Here is a 20,113-nt window from a genome sequence, read left to right on the forward strand (position 1 = left end):
TTCACTCATTACTATACGGTATTAGGACGATAAATTAGTCGCCAACTTTTCCTCCAATCAGAATCTTGTTCATCACTCTATCACCATCACCTGATCCCCGAGACCATAGTAGGGCGCCTAAAACAGTTTATAATAATAATAATAATAATAATAATTGTTATAAGTTGTTGTTGTTATTTTCTGTTTTGTAGACTTTTTTTTGCATGTGAGCAATGAACATTTTCCATGTGTCTCTCGAAACCCAAACTTTATCTCCTTTTTAGTGTGCACAAATCTCGCTTGTATATTCACTGAGAATTTATCTTTGTTTACTTGTTGTTTTGATTTGTGTTGTCTGACAGGTTGTGTATCAGTTTTTTCTTTGTTACCTTTGCTGTTAGCATTCAGATATTTTTCCAGTAAGCCAAAAGCCAAGGTCAAACTTGATCTGTAGTTCAATGTCATCTTGTTTACTGAGAAATTCTGCTTCAGAGCAAATGAAAGAGCATTCTCTGAATAATATACAGCATATATATGTGTCAGTTTATTTTTGTGTTTGTTTTATTATGACTCATTGGCCTTTTAGGAATGATTGTATGTCAAATTGAAATATATATGCCTGTTTGTAATTTGAACTGTTTTGGGGGGGGGGGGGGGGGGGGGGGTTGAGATGTGACATGTTTTTGTCTTTCTCCATCCATTTCAATTCTGCAGTTTCACAAGATCATGACGGACCATTGGGGTTTTTTTCTTGACCGAGTACAGTATTGTTCTATAGGATTATCAGCCAAAGTCCTCTATACATCACAGACAAAGACCCTGCTCTGACTATAGATTCTACAAACCAAGTCCAGTCCTGAGCTCCCCTTTATGTCATTAAATTACATAGAACTCTTGCCATAACATGGCTTTGAGAGTGGCCATTAATCAGAAACAGTTTGATCCCCTGTCATAAGACAGGCTGGAGAGTGACCGTTAATCAGAAACAGTTTGATCCCCTGTCATAAGACAGGCTGGAGAGTGACAGTTTACTGATCCTGCTCACCGATGATAAAACACGAAGATGTTCAGTGGACTTACACAAGAGAAAAATCTAACAGACTCTAAAAAAAGCGTCTGTGTGTGTGTATGTGTAACACACTTGCATGCGACTAGTGTTATGGATAAAAACACATGCTGTGCTCAGTTAGGGCATCTATTCACAGACACAAGACCTGTTCAGTAATCATTCAGTGTTTGTGTATACTTTTCTCTTTGTGCTCAAACTGCCTCTTTTTTTTCACCTTCTACCACTCCAATTAGGCCAACATCCACAAACACGCTCAGCCCACCTGACAAATGTGTTTGGGTGTGTGTGGGTGGGTGGGAAACTATCTTTGCTCTCACAGAGTAAACAGTTGTATTTATGGTCTCTCATAAAGCACGTAAAATAAATATGAACGAGCCTAAATGAAACTGGCAACAAATGAATCGTTCCTAATGACGACCTCCTCCTTCCAAACCATTTCCTTAATGCGTTTCAGACGTGTGGCACTCCAAGATCTCTTACCTCCCCTACTGTATCACCATGAGAAAAACAAAAAAGGGACAGTGTGTGTGTGTGTGTGTGTGTGTGTGTGTGTATCTACACTTAAAACTGAAGTTCAGTGATATTACACGGTTTGAAGCAGTATCAGGGAGGCAACTCAGTAAAAGACAATTCAATAAAACTGTTGGCAGACACTTGTTTTCCAACATCCAACATCAGTGTGTATTTAACATTAGGCCAAACTTTAGCATCTCACCAAGGCAGTTATGAACAGTCTAACAATGCATATTTTTTACTCTATGGATCAATACATTATTCGGAGTGTCTATCCACTGAGATCTGAGTGTTCCTGACTCTTTGTCTGTCTGAGGCAGGTATCATAGACAGTGTTTGAGATGGAGATGAGGGAGCGTCTGAAAGACTCTGAGATGACTGTATCTGTATTTCTCCGTCTGGCCTCTCCCCCTCTCTCCCGTTCTTTTTTTGTGTAATTATTGTCTGTTTGCTTTGTGTAAACAGTACCTCATGTTTCATAACCGTTTCTATTTCTGTTTCAAAGGCTGTATTTGGTTATAATTCCTGGGTCTAACACACCATTATCATATTATCATCTCTCTCTCTCTCTCTCTCTCTCTCTCTCTCTCTCGCTCTATCATCTGCTTTTTGTTGTAAGCATACTTGTTTGGAGATGAGAGAGGACAGAGAAGGAGGGAAAGGGGAGAGAATGAGAAATGGAAATGGGAATAGGATGTTTGTGTTTATAGCTTTATTGGGCATTTTAAATGCCAGGGTCAGCCCCCCACCCCCCACTGCCTGTTTGTTTCTGTGTGTGTACGCATTTGAGGAATTCAAAAACCCTTACATTCATATGGATATAGGAAATCTCTGACAACCTACAATTCAGGCCTAAAAATATAAACTCCAGTGAGATCATTGCCAAGCACATAATAAATTAGTTTCTAGATCTTATTACTACAGTAATCATAGGCAAAACAATATGTATAAATAAGTCTAATGGGCAGGCATGATGGCTATAATCATTTCTGTCCATCTGAGGCAATTCCAACCATGTTGGACATTCTCAACAGCAGATAAAAATCCTATAAACACATACATACACAAAGCAGTTTGTAATAAAAAATGGCTATGATTTATAATTGAAAGATTTTCCCGGTTCCACATTCTTTGGGATGATTTAGAATTTAAATAAACCTAACGTCAGGCATTCCTCACAGTGAACATTTGTGTGGGGAATATATAAATAAAGTCACTATATTCACCATGTTATGTGAGCGCTAAGTTTTTTTTTTTTTTTTAACTTATTAAAGAGACTTTGTTGAGTTTTGATTGGCCACGAGCTGGACTTGACGTTGCCATTGTGAAACAGGCAGATAGGGTGAGCCACCTTTATGAAATAATTAACCCTGATCTGGGCCTAAAATCAGCTCATGAATCTACACATCCCGTGTCATAACATAACTGTCAACCTGCCCCTCAACGTTCTCTTTCTCTCTCTCTCTCTCTCTCTCTCTCTTTTTTTTTAACCTGTGCATCCTGCAACATAGCATAGCCCCTGGCTTGAACTAGACTGTTTTGGCTTCAAAGTTTGGGCTGGTTTATCTTGTCAGACAATCTGAATTATCTAAATGCTCTGAAATCGTATTTGATTGGCACAGTTTGACCACATAGGCTTGCTTCACACGGTTTTTGTATTACCACAATCAGCAAATTAACACAAGACATTAAAAGCCAAAAAATCAACGAAACATCACTTGATATAAAACAACAAATTGATTTGACATTTAATTCAAGATTAAAGAGTGAAAAATGCTATTACTATAATCATGTAAGTCTCATATGGCTGACTTGGGTAATGTTATTCATGGAAGTCACTTTGGGTAAAAGGACCTGTTAAATGAATAAATATAGATGTGAATGTCATATAACTTATGTGAGGCTGAGTTAGGTAACTTTACTCATATAATATGCATGGCTGAGTTACTTAACATTACTCATACAACTCATGAACGGATGAGTTAGGTAACGTCACCACCTTTTGCAATCACAACCCCAAGGCTTGTTGTGAGTGGTCACTGTATAAATACAGGCCAAAAAAAATTCTTATTTGTGTCATCACCAAAACAAACAAACAAAACCAAACCAAAAAACCCCTGAAAATCAGTAGAGTTTTAAACACAAGCTGTTTTGTCTCCTCTCCTCCCTGCTCCGTTTCTCTCCTCTCTGCATCTCTCCTCCCGTCCCCTGAACACTTTCATCTCTCCTCCTGTCCCCTGAACACTTTCGTCTCTGCTCTTGTCCTTGATCTCTGCTGAAGCTCGTCTCCAACTGCGCTTCATTTGGCCACCTAACTGATCTGCAAACTTTAAACTTCAGGGAACGGGAATGTATTTACAGACACACTTACGTTAGAAGGAATATCGAATAACAGAGGTTCCCCTGACATTTATTGATTTTTTTATTTACATGCACTGCTGTTTTGTTTTCTTTTGCTTTGTTTTGAGCGGACTTCTGAGTTTGCCTCGGGATTCAGGCTGAGCTAATTGTTGACTTGGTCAGATACATCCCCTACAGCAGGTCAAATGAGGATAGGCGTGTCCTTTCGGAAAAAGAAAAAATAAACAATGCGAAACACTTCCCCACTATGTCACTGTATCACTGCAGTCGCGTCACGCCGCAAAACGTTACGTAATTACACAGTTAAAACTGCATGCTGAGTGGATGCATGCTGAGACCGTAAGTGGTTTAACCGACGAACTATGTTCAGAGATGTCAAATAACCTAAACGCTCTCAAAGGCCCACTGTAACAACCACTGAAACGTGAAACTAAATTTCAACTGTACGACGATTTAACGAAGTGACTGGCTCTTCTCCGGCGTCTTTTTGGGAGTTGGGGGACATCTCGTGTGGACTTGGGAAACATTTACCATTAACACGCTCAAAACGCATTCGTGACAATTTTCTCTAAATCCGCAAAGTTTACCATTAACACGCTCAAAACGCATTCGTGACAATTTTCTCTAAATCCGCAAAGTGCTGATACAACCTGTTAAACGACCATGTATTCTCTGAACGGTATCAAAGCCCAGCGGCGGTCCACTTCTCTTGGCGAGGAGAGCGGAGGATTCACGCAGTCGAGGAACAGAAGGGTAAAGCTTTTGAAGATTGACTCAGATTTTAGTTTTGCTGTTTGTTAATTTTCCTTCAGTCTGGGTTTTTGAAGATGAAACGTCTGGCTATTGCCTGTTTCTTGTGATGATGATAAAGGTGACGATGAGAATGATGAGAATGACCCGCTAACTAGTGTAAAGAACATTGACAGGACATTTAGCTTTTTTTTGGAAACCTTTTAGATATCAACAACTTAGTGAAAATTCTAGGAACATTGCTAGACAGTCGGCCAGTGCCTTGCAGTGTTACTGTATCAGGGGTTTAAAAGGTAGACAACCCTACCTAGCAAATTAAAGGTTTCTCTTTCCTTATCGCAAAAGCTAAAATTAAAACCCACTCACATATTACACAGCATGACACATAATTTGTCTCATGTGTTTACAGGCAAAGGCAGTAAAGCATTTTTAACCCGAGCACTGTCCATCTCTGACTAGTATCTTTGCACGTAGTGTTTCTATGTTGTGGTGAGAAAAACAGTATTTTTCTCTGTCCTTCACGCTTCTGTTTTTAGAACGCAAAGACCCCTGTCCAGCGGAGGCAATCTGCGCCTTCACTGATCATCAGTAGAGCCCTTACCATGACGAAGACTGCAGCCAGGTACGTACTGAATAGTGATAATAATAATAACAGTAATAACCATCATCATCATCCTAATCATAATAAGAACAATTATAGTTACTCTACAGCTCTCATCCACCACACTTCTGTGGTATTTCAAAGCAACGACCTCTCTAGGTTTACAAAATGATTGTTACTGGTAGAGATATGAAGGGATGGATCTGGTGATGGATGGACAGACTGAGGGAAGGAGGGACAAAGAGTCTAACTGACTGTGGTTCAAAATATTGTTTAAATATTTAAAATGTTAATTATTTAAATATAAATTCATGAATGCAGTGCTGTATAGGCTACCTGTTTACAAACTGCCACACATTTTGGCTGTCTCATACATCCACAAATACAAGTGCGTACACACACACACACACACACACACACACACACACACACAGACACCAGTAAATTCAAACATGCTTCTCTCATTTTAACTTTTCATTCAGTCAGCCTCTCTCCTGTTCTCTAAGGACATGACATGCACTGCAAAGAGAGAGAGAGAGAGACTCTGTGTGTGTGTGTGTGTGTGTGTGTGTGTGTGTGCTTGTGCATGCATGTGCACGTGTATGGTGGTGTGTGTGTGTGAGAGAGAGAGAAAGAGAGAGAGAGAGAGCGAGTGTGCGTACGTGTGCGAATGCTGTTTTGGGATAATGCTGTTGCCTTCTCTCCTCTCCTCTCCTCTCCTCTTCTCTTCTCTTCTCTTCTCTTCTCTTCTCTTCTCTTCTCTTCTCTTCTCCTCTCTTCTCTTCTCTTTTCTTCTCTTCTCTTCTCTTCTCTCCTCTCCTCTCTTCTCTTCTCTTCTCTTCTCTTCTCTTCTCTTCTCTTCTCTTCTCTTCTTTGGTTTGGGTTGTATTAAACTGCCTGTGGTGTTGGAGTTAACAGCACTCTGTCTGCTTGTGGCTGTGTGTTTGTCCAGGGAGACCGTGTCCGTGATTCTCCCTGAGTCCTGCCCTTTGGTCCAGTCTCTCCTCAGCCCAACTCGGAGCCTTATCCACTACGGCAGTGCTCAGCTCCAGATGGGCCTGCAGAGGCAGGAGAGGACACTCTTCCTCTTCACCGATCTCATCATCATCAGCAAGGCCAAGTAAGGGAAATATGGACGGGGGAGGGGTCGAGGAGTCTGGATAGATAAGGCCATAGGAAGAAAGAGGGCTGTGGAAACAGCGTGAGAGTCAGAAAGAAACAGAGGTCATGGGGTAACTGAAAGTTTATATGTGACAGAGAACTGTCAGTGTAACAGATTAGTAATGTTTGAATACAGGACTGTTTTGTCATGTTTCAGACACGTATTGGTCACTATAATTGTTTCAGTCTGTCATGATATACTGATTTCTTTTTGTGTGTGTGTGTGTACATATGTGTGTTTGTGTATGTGTGTGTGTGTGTGTGTACGTGTACGTGTGTATGCGTACGTGTGTATGCGTACGTGTGTATGCCTGCATGTGTTCCTGCATATGCGTGTGTGTCTGTGTGTGTGTGTTTGTGTGTGTGTATGTCAGATCACCTGCCCACATGAAGCCCAAGGCGTGTGTGCGTGTGTGTGAAATGTGGACGGCCTGCTGTATGGAGGAGGTGTGTGAGAGCCCCACCAGCCCAGACAGGAGCTTTGTCATGGGCTGGCCTGTTCACAACTGTGTCGCTACCTTCAGGTAGACACTCTCTCTCTCTCACACACACACACACACACACACACACACACGCATTCACAAACAACAAAAAATAAGTGTTCTTTGTGTTAGATAAGGCAGTCAAAGTAACCATCTCTCTCTCTCTCGCTCTCTCGCTCTCTCTCTCTCTCTCTCTCTCTCTCTCTCTCTCTCTCTGTCTCTCTCTTTCTCTCTCTCTCTCTGTCTTTCTATCTCTCTCAAGCACCCCTGAGCAGAAAGAAAAGTGGCTCACTCTCATTGAAAAGTAAGTAGGAACTCATTAGGTTCACATCACATGGAATGATGCTTATTTTTAATTATTTGGTTTACATCACACTCCTGCCAGGGAACTTTGTTATCTGCAAATGAACAGAAACCCAGCATGCATGTTCAGAATTAAAAACATACAGACAAAGAGGAGAGAGTGAATGATTTGTTTTACCAGAAGTGCAGCCAAAGAAGACTGACTACAGATATTGGGCCGATATTGTGTATGTGGACGGAACAAATGACCAGACACTATGTTCTTGTCAGTCAGTCAGTAGCACACTGCTGTGTTACTCCCTTTTAGTGACGTTTGAAGTATTGTCCTCTGTCCCTCTCCCTTTTGTGTCCAGTCGCATAACAGAAGAAAAGAAGAAAGACGACCCAAAAAGCATTCCTCTCAAGATATTTGCAAAGGATGTTGGGAGCTGTGCATATGTAAGAGCCAAGTGTTTGTCTGTGTCTTTCTCTGTTTATGCCCTATTTTAATCTGATCTTGGCTCTCTCCCTACGCGTGTATATGTGTATATGCATATATGTGTATATTGTGTATGTGTATATGCGTGTATGTGTATATGCGTATATGTGTATATGTGTATATGTGTATATTCGTATATGCGTATATGTGTATATGTGTATATGTGTATATGTGTATAAGCGTATATGTGTATATGCGTATATGTGTATATGTGTATATACGTATATGCGTATATGTGTATGTGTGTATATGTGCTTGTCTGTGAATGTGAAAAGTTTGTTTGGTCTTCCTTCTAGACAAAGACTGTCTCGGTCGCTAACACAGACCGGACCACAGATGTCATTAACACAGCTCGACAGCAGCTTGGTCTGACAGTAAGTCACTGCTTATACCTGTCAGACTTATGATGTCAGTCAAACAATACCCCTATTTCAGAGAGAGAGAGAGAGAGAGAGAGAGAGAGAGAGAGAGAGAGAGAGAGAGAGGGAGGCAGGGAGGGAGGGAGAGAGAGAGAGACCCTGTTAAAGTCAGTGAGTCTATGAATTGTGTAGGATTTCCTTTCTTGATTCAATGATCTATCCCTTGTAATATGTGTGTGTGTGTGTGTGTATGTAGGGTGCTGTGAGTGATTACCAGTTGTGGGTATGCTCTGGAAGTGATGAACCACCATACCCTCTGATTGGTAAGTTCATTGCCTTGGGTATCTTCACACCTTCATTCATGTTTGTTCGTTCCTGTATACAGTAAAAATAAAACTCACCTTAACCTTTCACCTTAACCTTCAGGTCACGAGTTCCCGTACAGTATTCAGATGAGACACATGAGGCAGTCACGTCCCACTGCAGTGACACCCACTTACCCATCGGGGGCGCTGTTGCCCACAGACGCACACTGTCAGTTCATTTTGAGGCCCACTACACAGAACCTTACTGGTGAGACAGATACTTCTCATACTCATACAGTTTCATACTTCTCTCTGTAAACCTCCACATACAAGATTACAGTTACTTTATTCAAAATAAAATCCTGTCATACACTGACTTTGATCTGTTTGGGTAAAATGCTGTTTGACGATGAGCAGATGAATGGGTGGATAGATAAATGGATGGATGGATGGATGGGTTACTGGTTGTTTGAGTAGACTGATAAATGGGTTGATGGGTAGATGGATAGTGATTGAGCATTTTGAGAGTGAATCTGTATGAATTTATTCAGTTTCATGGCCTTGCATTCGCCGTCTTTTATAATGAAACTGGGACTAAAAGCACATTCTCTCGTTTGTCTCAGTTGAACAGAGGACGGTAAAGCGAAAGAGGAGCATAAAACGCATTAACTGGCCATTTAGGCGAAACTCCGTTAGCCAGCTGGACGGGCAGTTATCGTCCCTTACCTCATCTTGCCCTGCCATCCCCACCCCTGGCCGTTTGATTGGGCGGCCTCTTGGTGAAGTCTTTAAAGACCGTCTGCCTCCACCAATCATGGTACGTCATCCTGCTTCTGTCGCATATCACGGCCAATCACATCCGCCCACGTTTCGTAAAGACTAAAGCTTTAAACATGTAGATGTCAGGTGAAGTGCCCTAACTGAACGTCCCTGTCTGTAAAGGACATGTTGGTGTGCTTGTGTAAAGAAGGCTCAAAGACCCACGGTATATTCCGGCGTTCTGCCGGAGTGGCAGCGTGCCGAGACCTGAGTGAAAAGCTGGACTGTGGTTATACTGACACTCTGCTGAGCGGTGAATCTGCGCTTGTGATTTCCTCTGTTTTCAAGGTACGTTTCCAAAGTGTGACTTCTTCAAGTTAGAATCAGACGTTTCATTTTATATTTATATTTTAACCATCAAGTAACTAAATTTCCCTGCTTCATAAGTATATTAGCACTATATCTTCATGGCCCATAGATTTACCAAATGTGTGTTTTAGTTATTGTTGAGTCTAATATTGACAAATACCACTTGGCTGCAGATGAAGGCACAGTCTAGGAATGTGTGATGATTGTGGGAGAGTATTTGGATAACAATTCAAAAACAGAATCTTCCATTTCATAACACAGTGAAACAATCACTTAGGCCAAAGGCCATGCATGCTGATATTGTTAAGGCGAACAATTCTAGATGTATTCGTATGTTCTCATGCAGCATTTCCTGAGGAACATTCCAGACAGCCTGCTCTGTGAGGAACTCTATGAGCAGTGGCTTAGAGTGATGGAGGAACATGGAGAGATAGAGGAAGAAAGAGAGCGAACGGAGCACAGGATAGAGAGAGTTCAAAGGTAATAACCCTGGATCTTACAGTTGCCTTTTCAAATCTTGTATCCCTTGCTTCCATTAATGGCCATTATGCACGACAGTCAGCGCACGGGCTGTAAAGTGTAACACATATTAGTGTTACAGTGGTGATATTGTACAGTCTGTAGAATGTAACACATATTAGTGTTACAGTAGTGATATTGTACAGTCTGTAGAATGTAACACATATTAGTGTTACAGTGGTGATATTGTACAGTCTGTAGAATGTAACACATATTAGTGTTACAGTAGTGATATTGCACAGTCTGTAGAATGTAACACATATTAGTGTTACAGTAGTGATATTGTACAGTCTGTAGAATGTAACACATATTAGTGTTACAGTGGTGATATTGTAAGTCTGTAGAGTGTAACACATATTAGTGTTACAGTAGTGATATTGTACAGTCTGTAGAATGTAACACATATTAGTGTTACAGTAGTGATATTGTACAGTCTGTAGAATGTAACACATATTAGTGTTACAGTGGTGATATTGCACAGTCTGTAGAATGTAACACATGTAACAGCGTTACACTTGTAATGTACGAGCTGTAGAATGGAACACATGTAGTAGTATTACAATGACAGTATGTGAACTGTATGGGGCAGCTCTTATAACAGTGTGACAGTGGTAATATATGAGCTGTAGAATGTTACACAGATAATGTATGAAATGAGTGAGCTGCAGAATGTAACACATGTAACAGGGTTATGCTGATTAGGTTTGAGTTGTCATGTGTAACACACCTCATAATTATACAAGCTGTAGAGTGTAACGTGTAACAGTGTAACAGTGTTACAGTGATAATGTATGAGCTGTAGATTATAACACATAAAACGGAGAGAGAATGTGAAGTCTCTCAGTGATCATTTTTCCTTGTCTGTGTCTAAAGGTTGCTTGAGCTCTTGCCTAAGGAGAACCTCTTGTTGCTTAAATTCGTGGTTGCTATGCTACACCACATTCAGAGCAATGCTGAGCACAACCAGATGAACTCCTACAATTTGTCTGTGTGCATTGCTCCCAGTTTGCTGTGGGGCAGAAAGCTACAACCACAGGGCGAGGACACCAAGAAGGTTATTTTACATACATTCCCTCTCTCTCTCTCTCGCTCTTTCTCTCTCTCTCATGTGCACACATACACACACATAGAGATCTCATAAATACATAAAGTGAGTTGTATTTTCAAAAAGATCTAAACTTCTAAATTAATACAAATGAATGAATTCATCACACTCCTGTACATGTGCTACGCAATAAATCCAAATGCAAAGGTTTATGCCACTGATCCATACATCCTGCATTTGAGGACTAAGAAAAGAAGTAGAGAAATTGAGTGAGGAATTAAAAAGTCTTGATTTTCTACGTATATGTTTCAGAAATTTGCGTTGTGAAAAATAACTATTGTGTCTGTCTTACACCTTTCACCTGTCTGCAGGTATGTGAGCTTGTTTGCTTCCTGATTGACAACTGCTCTGCGGTGTTTGGCGATGACATCACAACAATTTTCTCAGGTTTGTCTGAGGAGAAAAGTAACAGCCATGAGAACGGTAAATACAAATACACACAGAAACATATGATGCACATTAATGTAAAAGAGCACACACACTCAGACAAAGAGAAATAAGACCAATGATTTCTCTCTCTCTCTCTCTCTCTCTCTCTCTCCCTCACAGCACTGTTGGTACAGATGGCAGATTCTTGTTATAGCAGCCTTGAGAATGAGTTGAGCACTAATCTAGAGTCTATGCCTCAGACCCTGCCAAACACACAGAGCACTGATTCGCTCATCACGTTGAGTGACAGCGAGGACACAGACCAATCAGAGTCTGACCTGGAGGTTGAGTCCCCGTTTTTGCCGTCACGTGATAGGGTGTTTGTGGCACCTGCGCGTAAGCCTCTCTCGCAGCTGCGGAGGAGGTCTGAACCGATCATCAGACATGCCCGTTCTAGTCTGGAGGTGCAGTCTGAAACGCGGAAGGCAAGCCTGGACAGCAGCAGAATGCACGAGGAAGAGAACGATGAAGAAAATGGGGATGAAGTATTCCTGCCGCACAGTTTCCAGCGCCTGAGGCTTTCGCCCAGAGAGCGAGCGGTCTTCCAACGCAGAAGGCGGAAACGTGCCCCGCCTCTTTCGCTGCGATTGGATGATTCAAGATCCAGCCCCATGTCCATTGGGACCTCGACCACGGGGTCATCTGTGAGCTCACTGGACAGCTCCTTCTCCCAGTCCAGTGATGACAACGCCCACATCCAACTGACCCTCTCGTCTCCTCAGAACTCGCCACCCAAACAGCAGTTTAACAGCACATTCCAAAAGAGAACTCAACACGCAGCTCATTGGTCAAAACGGGAGCGACATCAATCCCTATGGCAACCAGACGCTGCTGATGGAGAGTCTCTCTCAGCGTATCGCAGCAAGACTTTACTAGAACAGAACCCAACTCAGCCAACACACATACACAGTCACGCAACACACACTCAGACACTCTCACACACTCAACCAGCAGGACCAGTCAACAGAAACAACAGCTTATGTTACAGTAGACTGAAAGAGTGCACATACTCATTTAATGGAGATCCTGAGCCTCCATCTCTCTTTCCAAAACTCCCTCTGGCCTGTCCACAGAGCATCACAGACACACAGAAAATCGTCATGAAAGCTGGCCCACAGACAGTAAATGACCTCGCGGTCCCTCAGAGTGTATTTCTCAGTCAGTCTTGGGTTCTGACTGTGCACAAGGCCACACAGACAGTCGACGACACACCTGCCAACAACACACCTGTCGTGGGAACACACTGCTGGAGGTGCGGAAATCAGGCGTTGCCCCCATCTGTCAGAGGAGACTGTAATGAGGAGGTGTCGCTGAGGAGCAGGCACCTGTATAGGAGTGAGGTAAAGAGGAGTGGAGAGGAGAATATGTTGGGGAGCAGAGAGATGTCTCTGACTGGGGTAGAGAGAAGACGGGACTGGATCATGGGAAGCTGCCAGTGGAGCAGTGAGGACGTGTTTCTCTCAGAGGAGTCGTACGTCTAAGATCACACACACACACACACACACAATTAGGGTTAGAGAACCGGGCTCGTGACCGGAGGGTTGCCGATTCCCAGGACCAACATCCACGGCTGTGCGCCCTTGAGCAAGGCACTTAACCCTAATGCTCCCCGGGCGCACAGAATGCCGCCCACTGCTCCTGCGTCTGGTCACTACGGGTGTGTTGGGTGGGTTAAATGGCAAGAACAAATTCACTGCTCACTGTTCACACTGTGTGTGTGTGCGATCACGGAGATTTACATTTTACATTTACAATTACAAACTGGCCTACTGGAGGATCTCATAACAAACTTGGGTGTAGTGAGTAAATCAGAATCTTGTGTCTGTGTGACTGATACCTTTACCTTCAAAAACTCCAGTCTACACACGCAATATGTCGACAGAAAATGACCTGTTTAAAGGATTTCTTTACTTGTACAGCTCTATAAAGATATTTCAACAAGATATGTCCGGCAGCCAAAGGTCAGGATTTGGCTCAAATGTGACAGATGTGAAGTTCAGGGAGGCCTGGGAAGTGACCTGCTTTTCCAGGCCATGTGTGTGTGTCCAGTGGCAGGGTTTCAGCATCCCGCCGGTGCCAAACAGCATTTGAATTGTGTATATCAGAGTCTTGCTTTTAGTGAATGCAGTTGTATATATTAGCTTGGCTGGGCCTGTTTATGTAGCCTCATGTAGCGCTTTTTCACTATGTCACACCAGTGTGAGAGGACATACTGCCTTTCAGGAAATACTTATGATTTATCAAATGATACTCATATGGAGGAACCAGACAGTCAGATGGAAGAACCTAAACTTGTTCGTCCAGAGAGTGTTCCTAATGACATCACAGTCAGCACTAAATAAATATACTCAATCAGCTTCACACTCATCAGCCTTTTTCAATAACTTAAGTATTAATTTATCAAACATTTCATCATCAGTTCATGCATATTCTAAAACTGCCTGTCCAGTACAGTGAATTAGGCACTGGTCTGGTGTTTTTAAAGAGCGCCTGGTGTAAATTTGCATGTTTATTTTTAGAATTACATATCATATGAACAAGACAACACAGATTTTAAGACTACTGTCATGGAATGTATTACATTTAAAATGTTATCAGTTGCACTATGTTGAATTAAACAGTTAAAACCCATGTGTGGAGGTGTATTTTATAATGTTATCAGTTGCACTATGTTGAATTAAACAGTTAAAACCCATGTGTGGAGGTGTATTTTATAATGTTATCAGTTGCACTATGTTGAATTAAACAGTTAAAACCCATGTGTGGAGGTGTATTTTGCTGTGAAGGAGCTTGACCTCAGATTGACCTCTTTGAGTCCATTCCAGTTTTTACTGATTGACCTTTTTTACGTCAGAGTGTGATTATGTAGTAATACAAACTCCCAACACAGTGTCTAAGGGAGGAAAAGAGAAACAGAACTATGTCGAGTTCTTTCTTTCTTTCTTTCTTTCTTTCTTTCTTTCTTTCTTTCCTTAAAACAGTGCAGTGGATATCAGTTGGCTGTTTCGTGCCACTGAGAATTTCCGGATCTTCTGTTTCACTTCACAACCCTTTTCTGAATTCTTTTAAATTGCTTTTGTATTTTCATAGTTTTGACAAAGACACTACAATTACATGATTTTAAGGTGAGACTTAGTTCCAGGTTAGTTCATTAAAGCTTTTTTTATGACAAAACCTTTAAAAAAAAGTCATAATTGGATTTTCTAAAACAACCTACGATGCTGCTTGTATGTATCAAATATAGTATGGCTAATCTAAATTTAGATTGTATGAAAACACATTGCTGAGAGGCCAATGAAACATCAGATTGTGAAATTAAGGCGCGGTTACAGAAATGGTGGGAGGGGCCTTCAGGAGGAAGAGGAGGGCCCTTTGTCCTTAGTCTTTCGTGCATCAGACACTGTCTGAGGAACACGGGCAGTCACACCATCAATGGCCTCACTTAGTCGCACCTGACAGCCCAGCCGAGACCTGCAGCACATGCACAGAGAAAAAATATCGTTACCTCTGGCCAGAGACAACGAGCGTGAAATTGAAACAGTGGAAACACACAAGGGAGGAAAGCAATGCTACACGTTTTTTATTCTGTTATTAAAGAAAATCAGCTATCTGCAAACACAGGTGGCGTGTGTAAAAACATTATATGGCGTTCATCTGTGGTTGATGCGCTCTAAAGAGGGGCCAGGTTGTCACATGTGATGAATTTAGGTTGAGCACTGCAATGTGAGATTTAAAATGTGATTTAAGATTTCAGATGCAACACGTGATCTTTTAATTAATCCGCTCATTGGCCGCTGAGCGTGTATTCTCAGAGCCAAAAGAAGACGCGGTGACACGATCCCTCTCTCTCTCTTAATCCTCTTCGCAATTCTGTTTGAAAATTCAAACTCCTTACATTTCAGACACCACAAAAAGTTCACTGGGTTGTTGGAAGCTGTCACTCACGTGTGTGTGAGCCCATCAGCCAAGTCTAGCATGTCCATCTCCTCCTCTGCGATTGGTCCAAGCTGTTTATAAGCCCCCTCCTCAAATATCAGGTGACACGTGGAGCAGGCAATTGTTCCCTCACATGCACCTACACACACACACACACACACACACACACACACACACACACACACACTCAGAACCAAAGCAGATTATAGCTACTGGGTTTCCTAGTCTCCTAGATGTTTATTTGTGTAGCTCAAACTTGTTTGAAGTTGTGCCTGGACAAACTGCTGATGGTGCTCTCCTGAGGACTATCCAAAGGTAAGATGAAAGGGATAAACACACACCACTTACCAAATCCATCAAAATCTAGCTTCTGCTTGACAACAACATCCAGAAATGTGTTTCCAGTACATCCCTTCACGGAAATCCTCTTCCCATCACGATTGATGAAGTTCACCGATACCCTCTCCTCTGCCCTGAAGAGAGAGAGAGAGAGAGAGAGAGAGAGAGAGGAGGTACCACTTGTTGAATCTTTTGTGAGCAAATGTAAGAGAACATGTTTTTTAAATTTCTAAGTTTTATATTTTTTACAAAAAAAAAAAAATCTGTTTCTGTTCAAGACGTTTTAGAAGAGTTATGATATTTAAAAACAGTGAGCTCAATGCTAGGAGCTTGTCATGCAAACTAAGTGCATCGTGTGGAGCTGCACACTGCACACTGGACATACACGACCATGCCCAGTGCTGGACCTACACGACCACGCCCAGTGCTGGACCTACACGACCACGCCCATGGTTGTCAAACTTTAGCACCAACGTTACAGAAAGCTTAACCGCACGACGCAAGAACGGGAAACCTCATCAGTGACAAACATCCGACAAACACCCTCACCCGTGGTAACAAACGTAGCACAAATGAACTCTCAGTCAGTGGAAAGGTGAGCTGAGGGTGAAAACACTTCCGTGTGTAGGAGTGCGCTGTGAAGGCTGCTGAGTTGAGCCAGGCTTGACCTGTCCTCCAGAGAGGAAGAACACGTGAGTGTTGACAAGCCCACTCTGATTTTTGGCACAAAGCTTTCATCTAGTAAAACTTTTTGAGACAAGATTTGTGTTGGCATGGATAAATATTTGAATAAGAATTTTTTTTTTTCCTGATAATCTGATCCGGTTTAGGGATTAGCGGGCATTCTGATTCCCAGTGGCTACACAGCCTTGTTGGCTCTGAACTCTTTGGTCGATGGCAGAGAGACTGGTGGCACCAGTCAAAGTTAACAAACACAGTGCATGTTGAAGGAGTCATGAAATTATTTGCTTATTTGTTTGAATATTGTCTATTCCCAATGCAGAAACACAGGAACACAGGCATTTTTGGAGAGAATGTCATTTGCACAGGGATATTCCACATTCCATGGCCAAAAAAAAAAAAAAATTCTGTGGTGTTTGCTTTTCATATGTGATAGTGATGCAGCATAACAAATTAATAATAGCCTGGAAATGTTCTGGTTCATTTTCACTACGCTAAATACTAAATAAGATTAGAGGGGCAAAAGTTCCCTTTCTCAGCAGAAAACAAGCTTGGGCCATGTGTGACATGGGCTCGCCTGCATAATGTTTCATTCAACTCTGTATCAGCTAATCTCAAATAATCTCCTCAGAGAAGAACAGAAACAACAATAACCCAACACACAGGCTTGTGTGTGTGTGTGTGTGTGTGTGTGTGTGTGTATGTGTGTGAGAGAGAGAGAGAGAGTTGAAAGAAAGAAAGCCCAAACAGTGATCGATGCTCCTCTGTATGTATATATCCACACAGCTGTTTATGTGGCCAGGCCTGTGCTTGCTCAGAGTAAGGAGACAAAATGATTGCAGGAAACTGAGTTTAGTGTTACTTCACCTGTCACATTTGGTATTAAGCTTTGAACTAAGAGGTGATTGAGGGAACTGGACTTAAAGCTGCAGTAAGACTCTTACTCTAATCCATCATTTTCTCTTTCGAGGAAAGTCTTCATTGTGTAGAAACAGCACAGCTGAGTAGGACAGGGATGACCCATATCCCCCCTTACTGACCCTGGGTCAGGGTTTTTTCCCAATCCACTGCTGGACACCCAAAACCCAGGCGTGTCAGGGCATCAGGTGTGTTAGAATCAGATGTGTTAGAACAAAGATTTGCAGTGTGCATTGCTGTGGGCTTCCATGTATATGATTTCAAAACACTGCTTTTAACTTCCCACCTTAAGGAATCTCTCAACAGTTCCCTCTTGTTCCTGGTCTCAGGTTTAAGTGCATATGTATTTGTGTTGCAATATACAGTCATGACGGGTACTGTGGAGTGGAGTCTCAGTTTTTCACGTACTTCAGGAGAGTGCATCACAGCACCTGCGCACTGCACTGGCCCGACTGAACCTCTACCCGAAATGCCTCTGGAACACATGTAATACACAAAGTGGCCATTGTCGTTTATACGTTTTTGTTAATCTGCTTTCTATTCGCCTCGTTTTCATTTCGATTACATCGGCATGTGACTCGGCCTGAAGTTACTCCTGTTTATAACAGATGTGATATGGTACACACTCAAATTAACTTTCGCACTCAACATACTCAAGCAGTTCAGATGCAGCTCTCTGTAATATAAGCACATAGTACAAATTTGCGCTCAGCCAGCAAGGATATCAGTTACGACGTTTTCATCGATTGTAGATCAACTTTCTCAACTATATGTAGTGAAGAAGTAAAATTGAAAAGAAAGAAAGAAAGAAAAAAAGAAAGAAAAACGCAACTCACTGGAACACGCTTTACAGCAACTGGGATATTTGAATTTTAAATTCTCTGTAATAAACAATGTGTTTACGCTGCTGATGTGTCCGTTTTAGATCTAATCTTTTGGATTCAGTTGTATAAATATAGGCATCAATTTGTCCAGTCAGGGTTTAGTTTAGGCGTTTGGCAGATAGGCATGGTGCACAGAATAAAGCGTACAGAATAAAAAGCACTCTCTTGCATCTATGGAAAACTAAACAGAATTTGTACACTTGGTTACACAGAGTGCAGAACTCAGAATTACGATATTTTCGAATATTTCGCTACATTAAATTATAAAAATACAAGAAGCGTGAACACATTAAACCATTTAAATAGATAAGAAAAACTGCACCCCTTGAAGCAAAACGACCCTTCTCGGTAGATAATACAAGAAAACAACGGTGATTTGTAAGTGTAGAAGTAAACTAATGATTTTGTCTTGTTAGCTACTTCACGTACTCTGGAGGTGCTTTCACAAGCTGCTACACGTATAGTCCTGGGCTATGTGTTGTATGAAAGCACCTGGTGGTCCGACCCCTTCCTACCTTAGTGCCCGGCTTAGAGTATTCAGTGATCTGATTTTGCGGCAGCCTTCGCCGAGATACCGTTGTCTTGGGAGAGTCGCATGAAAAGCATGTAGCGGAGCCATAGATGATGTCCGGATCATAGTTTGGCCAAGTGAAAAAACAAATTTGCCTGACATAACGTGATCTCTTTGCGTAACGTTGCTTCAGTGAGTAACAGCGGAGCAGAGAGCAGTTTCTGGCGCCACAGGTTATGTGTGCGTCTTAAGAACGGTGGAATTATTCTGCTGTGACCAAACACGCATTGCCCTGCGGCTGAGAAACCAATTGGTCAGTGTTGATGGTGGAGAAAAATCCCGAAACGCCCGAATGACTTGCGCATGAATTTTGAATAGACCACGTAACGGCCAACCGTTCTTTCCACTGTCAACTTCTACGATCAAGAAATGTCAAACTTTATACATGTATTAATGCAAATGTTTATGCATACTAATGCAAAAGGTAGAGCTTAGAAATCAGACAAGAATCCATGAAGCCTCTCACGTAATGCCCATATGAAAGTGGCAAAACGCTCCATAAAGGCAAAGGCTTGGTTGGATGACCACGGTACTCATTCAGTCTGCGTGTCATTCATTAATTTGTGTTCAACCAAATGTCGCGCCTCTCAGATATTACAGATATACAATCGGAATGTCCAGGCCTAAGAGGGAACAGTTCAACCTGAGATACCATTTAGTCAAACTTAGTCGTCATCCTTTCTCTAACGGGCACACGAGGGGCAACCTTCTCTCTCATGTACACCAGGTTCTTGTAGGTACATCACTCCTGGCATACAGAACAGAATTTTTGTATGCAGGCTCTTGGATTGAAGAATAAAGTGGAGAAAATAGTGATAGATGGACCAGTGGGGAAAGCTGTTTTGTTTGCATTTTGTTTTGTTTATGGTTGTCAGTTTGGTCGTCAGTTTAACATTCAGGTATCTGTTTTGCCTGATTACTGGTCCTGTGCTTTGTCAGACATTGGACTCATCATTCAATAATTGGTTATATGTATGTATGCGTGTGTGTGTGTGTGTGTGTGTGTACACACACACACACACACACATATATATATATACACATGCATACATACATATAACTAACTATAACTATATATATTCTAAAGGACCATTCAGATTGTAGTTCTGTTAAATTAGATAAACCACTGAAGATGTGCACTTAAAATTACAATTTACAATTTGGTATTCAGCAGACGCTTTTAGCCAAAGCGACTTACAATAAGTGCATCAATCAGATCCTATTACCTCATAAACAGAGATC

The 20,113-nt window shown here is 41.8% G+C and overlaps 2 protein-coding genes across 2 annotated transcripts; one reads left to right on the top strand and one right to left on the bottom strand.

Moving 5' to 3' along the window:
* Positions 1-4,585: 4,585 nt before the first annotated feature.
* On the top strand, positions 4,586-13,023 carry arhgap20 (Rho GTPase activating protein 20). Its single transcript, XM_030786539.1, has 16 exons — positions 4,586-4,675; positions 5,209-5,294; positions 6,226-6,393; positions 6,809-6,958; positions 7,179-7,220; positions 7,573-7,657; positions 7,994-8,071; positions 8,313-8,379; positions 8,483-8,629; positions 8,985-9,178; positions 9,304-9,468; positions 9,836-9,969; positions 10,882-11,062; positions 11,425-11,536; positions 11,663-12,318; positions 12,616-13,023. Exons 1-16 carry the CDS (start codon positions 4,586-4,588, stop codon positions 13,021-13,023), a joined length of 2,763 nt encoding a protein of 920 aa, XP_030642399.1.
* A 1,869-nt stretch (positions 13,024-14,892) lies between these two features.
* On the bottom strand, positions 14,893-18,937 carry LOC115822629 (adrenodoxin-like). Its single transcript, XM_030786540.1, has 4 exons — positions 18,816-18,937; positions 15,827-15,951; positions 15,488-15,617; positions 14,893-15,013 (listed from the first exon to the last, which is right to left on the bottom strand). Exons 1-4 carry the CDS (start codon positions 18,935-18,937, stop codon positions 14,893-14,895), a joined length of 498 nt encoding a protein of 165 aa, XP_030642400.1.
* Between the last annotated feature and the right edge of the window lie 1,176 nt (positions 18,938-20,113).

The sequence above is a fragment of the Chanos chanos genome, chromosome 10 (genome assembly GCF_902362185.1).
Source record: "Chanos chanos chromosome 10, fChaCha1.1, whole genome shotgun sequence".
Lineage (NCBI taxonomy): Eukaryota > Metazoa > Chordata > Actinopteri > Gonorynchiformes > Chanidae > Chanos > Chanos chanos.

What these genes read in the sequence shown, in the direction of transcription:
- arhgap20 (XM_030786539.1), top strand. Translation starts at nt 4,586, where the DNA reads ATGTATTCTCTGAACGGTATCAAAGCCCAGCGGCGGTCCACTTCTCTT. An exon ending in AAGTAACAGCCATGAGAACG is followed by an intron (nt 11,537 to 11,662) that starts GTAAATACAAAT and finishes TCTCCCTCACAG; the next exon opens with CACTGTTGGTACAGATGGCA. An exon ending in TCCAAAAGAGAACTCAACAC is followed by an intron (nt 12,319 to 12,615) that starts GCAGCTCATTGG and finishes GCCTGTCCACAG; the next exon opens with AGCATCACAGACACACAGAA.
- LOC115822629 (XM_030786540.1), bottom strand. Translation starts at nt 18,937, where the DNA reads ATGATCCGGACATCATCTATGGCTCCGCTACATGCTTTTCATGCGACT. An exon ending in ACTCTAAGCCGGGCACTAAG is followed by an intron (nt 15,952 to 18,815) that starts GTAGGAAGGGGT and finishes CTCTCTCTTCAG; the next exon opens with GGCAGAGGAGAGGGTATCGG. An exon ending in GCTGATGGGCTCACACACAC is followed by an intron (nt 15,014 to 15,487) that starts GTGAGTGACAGC and finishes CATGTGCTGCAG; the next exon opens with GTCTCGGCTGGGCTGTCAGG.